This window comes from Sceloporus undulatus, chromosome 8 (assembly GCF_019175285.1).
Source record: "Sceloporus undulatus isolate JIND9_A2432 ecotype Alabama chromosome 8, SceUnd_v1.1, whole genome shotgun sequence".
NCBI lineage: Eukaryota > Metazoa > Chordata > Lepidosauria > Squamata > Phrynosomatidae > Sceloporus > Sceloporus undulatus.
The window spans coordinates 29,730,052-29,742,935 of NC_056529.1; the positions used below are offsets into that span (position 1 = coordinate 29,730,052).

Sequence of the window (12,884 nt, forward strand, 5' to 3'; positions counted from 1 at the left end):
ATAATAATAATAATAATAATAATAATAATAATAATAATAATAATAATAATTGTTATATGTCTTCAAGTTACCTCTGACATATGGCAAACCTATCCAAGGGCTTTCTTGGCCAGATTTATTCAGAGGAGGTTTGCCACAGTCTTTCTCTGAGGCTGAGAGAGTATGACTTGCCCAAAGTCGCCCAGTGGATTTACCAACACTACAAACTTTGTTATCGTGTGCCTTCAATCAACTTTGATGCATGATAACTCTATCATAAGAGTTTTCTTGGCAAGATTTGTTCAGTGTGGGATTGTTATAGCCTTCCTCTGAGGCTGCAAGAGTATGACATGGCAAGGTCACCCACAGTCAAGCAGGGATTCAAACTCTGGTTTCCCAGAGTCCAGTCCAACACTCAAACCACTACACCATTCTGGCTCAATCATTATTACATTCAAATGTGACCTTAAATTAAAATAAAAATAAAAATCAGAAGGAGTCACCCCCAAGGTAAGCATTGACATACCTTCACTTCTCGCAGAGAGTCCAAGAATTTATCGTGCCGATTAGTCAACATGTGCAACTGGTTGCCAATGTCCTTTTCAGAAAGCTCTTTGGTTTTGGGTGTACTAGTCTGATCACCTGGAGCCAATTCAATGTCTATTTCCACATCCTTAAGAAAGGAGGAGGGAAGAAGATTAACAATAGATTTTGCAAACTTTAGAAAACATCGTTCTGTTTTGCAGTTTTGTGTGATATTTAGCTTTCCCTGTCAGAGAGCTGCGGTGTCACAACAACCTACAAATCCCAGGATTTGTTGTTCCTTTCCCTTTCTCAGGAGTTCAGAGCAGCTAACAATTCTGACTAAAAATGCAGTGCAAAATCACTGACCACAATTATCTTGTTCACCATCCTTCTGTCATTCAAGTGCACTTGAATGGCAAAACAACCCAATCTCTAATAAAGTGAATTCTATAATTAGGGTGTTACCATTGAGAAAACCCTGCCATGTAAGGTAGCCAGACAGGCAACATCTTCTCCAGTTTATGATGTTCCCATCCTCCTCAATCGGTGTAGCCAATTGTTGGGAATGAAGGGAATTTAACTCCAATAACAGAGAACCCAAAGTTGGGTAATGCTGCTGTGGACTAGTAGTTCCCAACCTTGGGTCACCAGCTGTTTTTCAACATCACCTCCTAGAAGCCTTAGCCTGCATGGCTATTGGTTGGGGATTCTGAAAATTCAGGGTCCATCTAGGTACCCATGTCGTGGGATGCACAAGAACATATCTATTTTTGACTGCTGTTGGCCTGCTTTGTATATATTGCATTTTAACATTAATTTTAATGTATGCTTTTAGATACATGATTACAGATATTTGCAGTCAGTGATCTTAACACTGTGTTTTTAAGCAGAATTGTTAGCTGCCCTGAACTCACGAGAACACACTGAATAGACAATCATTATCAATACCACCAGCAACGTTTGGGAATCCAGGGTTGGAAAGGTCTTGTCTATGGACATGAGCTTCATTCTTGCTGCAAAATATGGACATGTTTTTTTCAGGAAGACAATAGCCCTGTGAAAGAACATGTCTTGGCATGGCTGCTTCAGGGGTCAGAAGACCAGTTTTGCAAGAAGATCCCATGTCCAGTCCCGCTACCTAAAAGGATTCAAGCATGAGGAATGCCTAAGACTCTAGAGAGAGATAAGAGTAGCCAATATTAAGCATTATAGACTCACATTCTAAAGTAGAGCCATGTGTTGTTGCATATTTTAGAACACAGGGGAATAAGTAAACTGCAATACAAGTAGTAAGGAATTACCTCCTCCTTGGATTCACTGTTTTCTCTTTCACGGGGCTCTTGCTTGACATGGGTCACCATAGCAAATGCTGCCCGGTCATGACTGTCGGCAAGGTTGATAACATTTGTGATGGATGGGAGCATGGCGCCTTGACAGCTGGTTCCGATTGTAGTGTTTCTTTCGCACACAGCCAACAGAAGCTAAACATGTTTTTAAAAATTGTTTTTAAATCTATGTGCTTTCAAGGCCTACATCTTTAGCAGCTTCTACATTCTTTTTAATTTCCATCTGAAGCAACCCTCCTCCAAAGATATAAAGCTGATATAAATATGGATCATTTACACACCCATGGGTACCCTACTAAGCATGAAGTTTGCTATGGAAATCCACATATCAGAGATTGGTGCTTCATCCTTTGGAGTTTTTGTTTAGCGGAACACAATACAGCAGAAGTAAGCAACCTTTGACTCTTCCAATCTTGTTGGACTTCCACTGTGAGGAGTCCCAGTCAGCATGGGTAGTTGTAATGGATTGTGGGAGTTGCAGTCAGACACGTGGAGGGCTAAATGTTTCCTATCACTTATGAAAATCAAGTCATAACATGGTATGTTTCTGCCTTAAACCCAGCATGGCCAAGGATAGGGGACTTTGAAACTTGTAAGCAACAATCACTAATGTGGAAGGAATGGTGTAAAACTTCTGGAGAAGGATCAGCATTGTGTGAAGGAACCTAGAGCTTGCACATTCTGCCTCCTCTCTCCCTCTTAGCATAGCTGCAATGAAGAGATGAGAAGCATTCACTTCATTTTTTCAATTCATTGTTACATCTACACTTAGGTGCGCATGGCCATGCCAAACTGCATTTTGTGACCTCCCCTGAAACATGAGCCATTGTTTGAAACTAGACTCTCCAAACCAATGAGAGATCCTCTGAGTTCACACTTACTGGGGAACTTCATTTAGTTTGAAAATGGAAGATACTTCTGATATCTTCCTCACAATTGCATTAGGAGGAAGAGCATGGATGAGGCACAAGAGTGAGGCTCTTTCAAGTAACACCTGAAGAGGCCACTTACAGTGACAGAAAGAATTCTCAAGGCATACTAATGGCAATAACACAGGCAGGACGTTTAGTGTGGCATTCACCATTCCCTCCAGCCATCACTGTAAGCATACTTCCGTTTCTTAAAAAGTAACCTATTAGTTGGAATTAAAGTTTTCAAAAGTGGAATGCTTTTATAGGTTTCCTTATCCCTCCTCTGGGATTATGCGCACTGCTTCTTTGGAAAGGAAGGAGGGAGCTTGCTACATAAAAGTAATTGCTTCCCATTTGGTCTTCTTGTTTAGTGCTTAAGTAACTGTTCAGTATTCACACAGCAAGCGTTTGGGTTATGTATTGCCTTCATGTTATTTTATCTTCAATCAGGAAGTGCTTTGTATTCCTGTAAGCGTTAACCTTCCGCCTTATTAACTTGATTTATCCTTCATTGTTCAACCCAGATGCCTGTGCTACAGTGAATATATGAAAGGCTGAGGTTGTCAACAAACACAAGACAAACAAGGAAATCCTGCCTGCATCTAGATGGCACAAAGGACTGGAGTTACATTTGTGAGCAATGAGAATGACTAGCAAGCATGTCTCCACTTCAGTGGCCTCTCTTTCTGCGCATACGTCAGATACATAACATACTGTCAACATGTCAGTATTTACTCCAGTCAGCCAGGATGAGGTTAGCAACTGTCAGCCAGAGGACTTTTTCTTCAGCTGCTCCCAGACTGTGGAATGACCTGCCGGAAGAGATTCAACAGCTGACTATGCTGTCCGAATTTAAAACAGCATTAAAGGCCAGTCTCTTCCAGCAGGTCTATCCAGGTGATTTTAACATTGTGAATGTTAAACGATGGATTTTTAAATGTGCATCATTTTAATATGTATGTGTCTTATTTATTCTTTAAAATGTGCTGTGTGATTTTAACTGATGTTGTGTTTGTTAATCTGTGGTTTTCCCCTCCTTGATCTATGGGGAGAGTCAAGTGAGAAATAAAAAGTTGTTGTTTATACTATAATGCATATGGAATGCATGTAGTTCACTTCACAGATGGAGCAATTTGGACTTGCAGCCTATTATTGTGCCCCTCAATACTGCAATGTTTATGTTCTCCCACCCCCCTTTCTTCCCACAGACTACATTCATTGCCTTCCTTCTTTTGTCCTTCACACCTCACGCTTCTTCCTTTCCAAGACACAGCATAAGCGCCTTGTTTTTAGCCCGCTCTAGAATAAGGTTCATGCTATGAATGATCACTCCAGGTGGCCAGCTCCACACATTCCAGCATTCATTCTAATTGCTTCCTGCCCTTCCTTTCCCTCAGTTTCAATGCAGGAAAGAACAATCTTTGGTTCTGAAGATTTTACAATCTTCGGTTCTGAAGATCCCCAATCTAATATCATGTACTGCTCCATATACTGGATGTGTACTCCACAGACTGTTCAGGGTTGCCCCAGGCAAGCAGATTATCCCACCTTGTTTGTGGGTAGCATACCCATAAGCATGCAGCACCCAAGTTTGGATAGAGTCATCAGTTGTTGCCCATACAATTCAATGCCAAATTACCATTTGACTCTTAGAATGACAATGATTTTATATTTGATTTTTGCTTTCTGGGGTCTTATTGCTACTGAAAGTTTACTCTGTGTATTATCGTATCAAGTAGGAATGATTTTCTGGGTAAGTCAGAACAAGCAAAAATTAAATTCTACATCAAAGCAACTGTTCCCTTTACATAACCCATATCAATGCCTCCATCCATCCTGGAAACAAACCTACTCAACATCTTTCTAGAATGAGTTCTTTTCAAAAGTCTACAGAAAAGCACCTGAATTTAAAGTGTTCCTTTTTTGGGGGGCTCCCCCCCCCAAAAAAAAAAAAGGAAGGAAGGAAGGAAGGAAGGAAGGGGAAAAGGGATTTGCAGTTAGGCCTCCATACCTATGGATTATTTATCCATAGATTCAACCATTCATGGGTTGAAAATATTATAGATATATTATATATATCCCAAAAAGCAAACCTGCCCTTTTATATCAGGGACACCACTTTAACAGGACTTCAGCATCCATGGATTTTGGTATCCACAGGAGCTCCTGGAATCAAATCCCAGCAGATAACAACAGCTCAGTGTCTTACAAAGGTAGGCCAGACTGTCTAACAATGCAAGAAGAAAGTGTACTGTGTTACTATGCAAAATAAAAATGAAAGAAGATCTAACAAAAGGTCTAACTGAGCAGGTGAACTCAAGCGTACAGAATGAAAATTCAACACACGATAGCAAAGATTTTTTTTAATTATGTTTTTAAATAATGTTATGCAAATATCTACCTCGATGCACTGTTTGATCCAAAAATGGTTTCCCATTGCTTCCCAGTTTTGAGAACACGTGACGTAGAGCAGACGTTCGTAGACGCGACGCTTCATGGAATTGTCGAAAACCTCGAAAAATTTGGCTCTGATGAGTGGCTGAGCACAACGGAGTCCCGAAAGGAAGGCTGGTTCAAGTTTAGCAGTAAGCTCACTACCTGACAGGCTTTCATCCCTATGAAAAAAGCAGCAGTTTAAAATACTGTACCTAGAATAGTGGGAATGGATTTCAATAACAAAGGCAGAGAAACAACTGGATACAAGGCACAAGATGTCAGATGAAGGAAGGCAGATGAAAAGAGTCTGAGATTATTTCTTCACTGCTTACACACATTTTAAGAACAGGGAGAAAAAAACTGGGTATCCCAGAATGTTTTCACCTTTACTTCCAACAGTGCAAGTAACAATACTATCAAAGAAGAACAATAGGAAAAACCTTCTAGGACTTGCTTCTATAATCTTCAGATGGATCAATAAGAATCCAGAAATCCAAGTGAGTATAAAAGGAAAATTATAACTCAACGACAGAACAGATGCTAAGTATACAATAGGCCTCAGATACACCTCTGATATCTTCATCCAAAATAATCTTAGGTGTCAAGGAAAGATCTTGTTTTGAGAGCCTGGAGAGAGCCTGTTAGCCTGACCAAACTATACATAGCTAGATGGAATCAGTTGCCTGATTTAATAAAAGGCAAATACACTTATCCAACCCAATTCGCGGGGATCCGTTCCGCTGCGCCTCCCTGCAAATTGGAAATATCTCAGATATTTAAGCCCTACTGGTTATAATGGGGGGCACTCTGTTGGGCGTCTCGGTTTGGCCCTCCCTGCTTGCCATCAGCGAAGGACCAAACCCACAGATCCCATGTCCGCAAATGAGGAGGGACGAGTGTAAATAGGTTTTATAGGCTTTATAGAGAAGGGCCACAACAAAGTGGAGAAGCACATGTTTGGCAAGTAAAGGAGACTTGTTTTCCATCTCCAGCATCTTTTTAGATGATTCAAAAGTCTGTGCAAGAGAAGCTTTTGAGAACAGTTGCCTACTGCAATATGCAGTAATATGCCAAATGAACTAATGGAATGACTCAGAATGATGAGCCACCCACAGCTTGGCTGCTTACCCTCTTGGGTATCCAGACTAGGAAGATCTACACTGGTCTCGTAAAGAGAGCCCTCTGTGTCTACTGTTAGAATCATAGAATCCTAGAGTTGGAAGAGTCCACAAGGGCCACCCCATCCAAACCCCTGCTGTGCAGGAACATACTAGCAAAGCTTTGCAACCTTATAAGTACAGCAAAGATGGGGAACCTCTTGCAGCATGAGGGCCAAAATCATGTTCTTGGGGGCAATGTTCCTGTGGTAGGTAGAACAAAAAAAAACCACAATGCATGGAACCAAAAATACCAGTCTATTCTAGCTTATTGTTCTTACTGCCAGTATTTAAGCCTTAGAAGAGGCATTTCAATCTTATAGAATGGAGAAAAATCCATACAAAAGCAAGAAAAACCATCAAAGAATGGGGGCATGGGTAAGGAGGTATAGTCACCTGGACAGACAGAGATCCTAGAAGGGCTGAATTTAACCCCAAGACCTGAGGCTTTTCACCATTTCAGGGTGTGGGATGCTCCTAACAATGAGCTCCACACATTTTGCAACAGGCAAGAGGGATGGAAATTTGACCAGCCAAGTATTTGTCAAATAGCAATTAGAGTTTTTAAAGAACTCCATTAAGGGCAAACAAAGAAGTAGATTTAACCAATTACAAAAATCCAATTTAGCGAACTATTAGGAAATGGGGGAAAATAACTTCTGTAATCCATTATTATTTATGGCACATACTGTATAATTCTGGCAGCTATAAGTACACAGAAAAAGTGTTGCAATATTAAGGCTGCACAGAATAAATGTGCTTCGCTTAGAAAGAGACTGACTTAGGATCTGAAGAGGGATAAGCATGCAAATGCATTCATTGAAGCCTTGGAGAAATGGACTGTTATTTTGCCCCCTTGCTGCTCCCCCATGCCCTTACATTAGCATTAAAAGATGGATGGCATGTTATTGAGGTCATATATGGCACAAATTATGAACCAGTAAGCTGAACCAGTTGATTAATTGCTATAATTTACCTATAGACATAGTTAACAAGGTCTAAGAATTGGGCATTCAATTCAAGGTCCTCTGGAAAACGTTTTTCAATGTAGGTCATCATTTTTACCAGTAAAATGGACTTCTCCCGGAGTGTAGGTGTCTGTTGTAAGAGGGAGAAAGACAACATTGTTAGTTTTTAACATTCCTTTTTCAAATGGAGGAGCATCAGCAGCCCAAAAAGTGACACTTGCAACATGACAACTTTCACATTCAGCTGTAGTGTTGATTAACATGAAAACATAAATCAAACATTCACAAGATGGAGATACAGTAGATGGGTGCTTTTGCTCAGCACGGAAAATGTTAACTCTTATGCTCACCTGGTTGGCAGCTAATGAAGAGTTGTTTTTCACCCACTCTTCCACTATTTTCACCACAGCGCGAAGGATCTTAGCATCATTTGATTTTTCAATCAGAGATGTCAGAATGGCTTGGATGAAGTTTTTCCTCATTTCCATGCTCATCACAGCAAGACGGGTTTTCACCAAATCCAGACTCAGCATGACCAGTTCACTAGTACCAGCTATAGAAAGAATCAGAACACAACCATGCTTTTCTTAGTTGACCATGTAGAACTTGAATAAAGGCTCTCAACAGGACACTACACTTGTCTCTTCCCTTGCAAATAAGGGAAACAACTTCAGTTAAGATAGTTCACAAATCACACATGCCTCTGTACAGGTTTGAAAAAAGGGTTTACAATGAGCTACATAGAAAGACCAACAAAAGAATACAGGTGTAAATACTGTTCAGGTATCACAAAATCCATCCCCTACCTAACTGAAGATTTTTGCTAGTAAAAGATGACCAAATGTAGCTATCATTTCCACTTGATGCATGGTACCCAACTTGGGATGGTGGACATTGTAGGCTGGGGTGGAGAAAGCTTGACCCATGGGGTATATGTGACTTTAGGACACCCTTGAAAGCCTGAGGACTCAAGATTTTTTAAAACACAAATGAGGGCAAAATTTGGACAAAAACACCTGCAAACCCCTCGCTACCCCATCCTGAAAACATACCCATCAAAGGTAAAATAAACCTGGCTGTATATTGGCCTAATTCCACAACTAGAAAGGATGTGATGTTACTTGAGGTCATGCTGGGAGCTGTAGGGGATGATGGGACAGTGACACCTTTATCCCACACAGTTGTCCATTCCTGCTGTCACCTGACAAATCCAGAGAGCACCCAGACTGGGAACAGTAGGCCTAAAATTTCCTCCCTCCCATGTTTTACAATATGGGCTCTTTGTCATTTTCATGTCATTCCAATCATGAGCATTGCCTCTGAGCAAGGTTTGTTCATTTTCAAGGCAGCTCTGGCACTCTTACAAAATTTGGGGCTTTCTATAAGGCATTCTGATCATTAGGACATTAGGAAACAAATCTACAGGTAATTCCATCTCAGCAACAGGACAGCCCTGCGGCATTACCTGTGTTTGCTTCAGCAGTCCCTGCTTGAGACTGTTGGTTTAAGTGCTCCCTCACCATCTTCTGAAGAGACCGCATGAAGACTGAAATCAACCTGTCAATGTAGCTGGGGTTATTGCTGCATGCAGACTTCAAAATCATCAAGGTACCTGCAACACACATGAAAACAAAATAAAACAGAAACTGCATTACAGATGGCAATTTTAGGATCTGTCACTGTCTCATTTTGAACAAGCCAGTAATGTCTTCTTTTTACTGTAGTGGAAAAGCCCAACTGTCTTGCTTTAAAATTGAGGATGGGCATTGTGTAGGGCTGTCACCAAACACACAAAACCCCTTGTTTTCCACATTTCTCCTTCAAAATAAGAACAGATTGGGTCAAACATTGATCGGAGTGGAGACTGTAGTCAAGGCATCAGAAGAAGACTAGGACTGGGAAAGGCAGCTATGAAAGAACTGGACAAAATACAGAAGTGCAAAGATATAACCCCAAATACTAAAGTAGGGATCGTCCAAGCCATTGTATTCGCCATCATGCCAACATTTTCCACAGTGAGGTGGCAATACAGATGTTAGGGTTGCGAAACTGAAAACTGCAGAAAGGTCTTGTACCTTTAATGATTGTGTAGAAGAGGAGATTTCGGCAAGAGGGGTTAGATGACTAGCAACACTTTCCTTTTCTGCACAACCATTAAAGGTAGAGGAGCAGTCTCTAGTTTTCACTCTGGCAACCCAGACAGCTGTAGGTCTCAAACTTGACATATCATGGGGCTATACTGAATGTAAAACAACACACTGCAATTCACACCATAACTCCTGCCCCCCAGCCTGCATCAGGTCAAATATGACTGGAGTCCTTTAATCTCCAAAGATCTTTCTAAAAAACCATAATTCATTATTGCCCCAAATACTCCAAGTGATTTAGATGTTTGAGTAGCTCTGGGAATAAGGAACTTACTCCAATGACATTTTCGCAGGATTCCTGCTCTCTTCACCATCTTTATAAAGCATGGTTGGTATTTTGCATCTTTTAAAAACCAGTACTTGCTTACTTTGTGAATTTTGAGCGGGGGGGGGGGGGGAGGATCTTCAGTAACATTGTGTACTAGCTCCAGGAAAAACAACAACAACGGTAGGCTGTATAACCTTGGAGTGTTCTGGACAAATGATAAGAGGTATCTTTCTTGGTTAGTGTGTTCTACAGCACAACCTGACACCTGACAAATAGGCAATTCCCAAAGTGAAATTACATCTGTCTACACAGATCACAGGCTGGGATAGTGAAGGACATTTGCCATTTAAAGCAGCCAGCTCTCCAAGCCCTTGCAATTTCAAGCCTGCATTATTGACAGAAGCAATTCTGTGGCAAGCTTGAGATGGGCCTAACTTGCCAAACTGTTTAATCATTTCAGCACACGGCGCAACCATATCCGGCTTTACGACAACCTCCAAAGAGAACCTGCCCCCATCCCTTCCTAACACAAGGCAAGCTTATGGCAGATTTGAAGGATAAAGAGAATAAATTTTCAACTGTCTCCAAAACAAGTCAACTGTATTAGGGAAAGGAGCAGGAGATTATCTGTAATTCATGAGCAAAGCACACTTTCTGGTGTAGTAGTTTAAGTGTTGGACTAGGACTCTGGGAGATCAGGGTAGGAATCTCCATTTTGCCATGGAATACCTGGACAAGTCACACTTCCTCATGGCCTCAGAGGAAGGCAATGGCAAACCTCCTCCTCTTGCCAAGAAAACCCTAAGATAGAGTCAACTTGAAGGCACATATAACAAGAACAACTTGTTTAAATGAGAGAGAGAGAGAGTTACAAATGAGCCTACCCTTCATCTGACACCTTCAATAGGGGCTGAGTTGCATGCTCAATGCCCCAAAAAGTTAAGATTTGTGGATACATGACAAAAGACTTCTTTTACGGGAGCACTCTCGCTGTAGAAATCCCTTCTATCATTACTGAGTTTTGAAAGGCAGTGAAAACTACCTTGTTTTGTCAGAGCTTTTGGCTTGTAATATCAGTATCATGTACCCCTGTAAATTTCAAGGGGCAAAAATCTTCATTTTAAGTTCCATGATGCCCACATGTTTTCTGGACCTCAAACAACCTTTTCTTTTTCCATTGGTCCCTTCTGGTTTTGAAAAAATGGCTGCCTCCAGCCCGAGGGCATCTAAGAGGATGGAAAATAGGTTGGAGGTACTGCTAAACCCTACATAGTTGGCCATCCTTCTTTTAGACGTTTCCCAACCTATTTTTATTACCTGTTTTGTTTTTAAGCTGTGTAAAGTCTTTCTTACAGTTACACCATTGTTTACAGCAGTAATGTGTGTAAGGATCAAGCCTAATCAATATTATCTTCTTTGCTGGTTTTAACTTGTTCTTTGATTATTTATAGCTTTACTGTATTTATCTCCTGCTTTTCTTCCAATGGACTCAAGAGTGGTATCAGCAAAAACATTGGGACTGGTCAATTGATCAGACCCTTTGTGAATTATCAAAATGTCCCACCCTAATGATGTGATGACTTTGGAAACTTACCAAAAAGTTGCGAAGGGTTGGCATTAGTTGCCTTTTCATAATTAGTAAGTCCTTCGTAAATAACCTTCCCAACAGCTGCATAAAGACACTCCAGTTCTTCATACTTGGAGGCCACACTTGAGGTACCTACACCAGAATTAACAAACACCAAGTCAAGACAGAACAGTACACATGTATTTCTACTGTCCATCATTTATTCAGTCAGTGAACTTCTACAGGGGTTCTAACAACTGATAATGTAACATTTCACTGCAATCAATACATTAATTTTACCTTCATTATTCTGTTTCTCTAGCAGCTCAACAAATCCCATCTACACTTCCCATTTGACATATACATTATTTGCAGCTTCTCAATCAATGGGGACTTCTACTAGGTTTCAATATACAGATTACCTTCTAAATTTAGTTGTCCCGAATGTAGTCCTATACATTATCCTCTGAAGCAAGCCTCATGAAGGACAATAGGCTTACTCTCAAGTAATTGTGGCCCTTACCTTCTTGCTTGATCTTCCCACTTATTTCCTGTTTCCTAAAAGCCTACCTTTCCACCCAATTTCCCTCTCTTGTCTTATTAAAAGAGCCATGTTCAACAACTGAAAAACTGCACCTTCAAAGCAGAAAAATGGTAATTGCAAAAGACATTAAATTTACGACATGCATTTCTTCAGCCAAACTAATAACTGACACAGGTTATTAAGTTTTCATGCCACTGGATAATGATGTATTCCTCGTGATTACTTATTTCAACTTTTCTTTTAATTGGGGTTGAAAGTGCAAGTTGAAAAAATTGTTTCTGAATACCAACACAAATGACAAGATCACGGAGTTAGAGATATTCCACCCTCTTTCCTCCGTCAAGAGAAGGAGGGTAAAAACAGGAACCCCCCTACCCAAACATACTTGGTTCTGTAGGGAAGTTACTCATTAAGCGAGACAGCAGGGTATGGACAGCTCTTAAAACTTTGGTGTTTCCACATGTCATGCAAGATGCTATTCCACGCTGCAGAGGTTTGAAGCTACTCAGAATAGCTGGTGACTGGAGTACGGTCAGGAGAAAGCTGAGAACCTCCAGTCCAGTGCAGATGTTGGCAAAATTGGCCTGGTTTGGTTGCTCCTGAAATGAAATGTCAAGGAGAAAAAGAGAGCCTTGAAACTAAGTGGACAAGCACACTTTTCCCATCTTTCTCCCAACAGGCAGATACAAAAGAGATCCACAATGAAATGGGCTTCAATACATCCCAAGTTCCATCACCAACTGGAAAGGTGATGGGAAAAGACCTCTACATAAGACCCAGGAACATTTCTAAGGGTCAGAGTAAGCAACCTTCAACTGTTATCAGGGATTGCACCACGAATGGCCTACAAGCCACATATGCCTCCATGCATTATTGTGGCTCTCGGACAACACCTGGGTCACTACCACCATGGTGTGGGGCTTTGTTTTTGTGAAGGGGCACTTTTTAAAATGCTTTTTTTGTAACAAGAAGTGAACCACCTATGGAGGTAAGGAGAGCATCCAAGCATAGTGCCATCATGCCTGGGCCCCAGAAG

At 40.9% G+C, this 12,884-nt stretch overlaps 1 protein-coding gene across 3 annotated transcripts in view; it reads right to left on the minus strand.

Annotated features, from left to right (window-relative positions):
* LOC121914234 (transformation/transcription domain associated protein) overlaps positions 1-12,884 on the minus strand; it is a 145,411-nt gene that overhangs the window by 62,807 nt on the left and 69,720 nt on the right. For all 3 annotated transcript variants that reach the window (XM_042437484.1, XM_042437483.1, XM_042437485.1), the window contains 8 exons: positions 12,234-12,447; positions 11,332-11,457; positions 8,788-8,934; positions 7,673-7,875; positions 7,331-7,452; positions 5,163-5,376; positions 1,806-1,985; positions 506-652 (listed from right to left, as the gene is read on the minus strand). In XM_042437484.1, the coding sequence (XP_042293418.1) occupies positions 506-652; positions 1,806-1,985; positions 5,163-5,376; positions 7,331-7,452; positions 7,673-7,875; positions 8,788-8,934; positions 11,332-11,457; positions 12,234-12,447 (1,353 nt within the window). The remainder of the gene's footprint in view (positions 1-505; positions 653-1,805; positions 1,986-5,162; positions 5,377-7,330; positions 7,453-7,672; positions 7,876-8,787; positions 8,935-11,331; positions 11,458-12,233; positions 12,448-12,884) is intronic.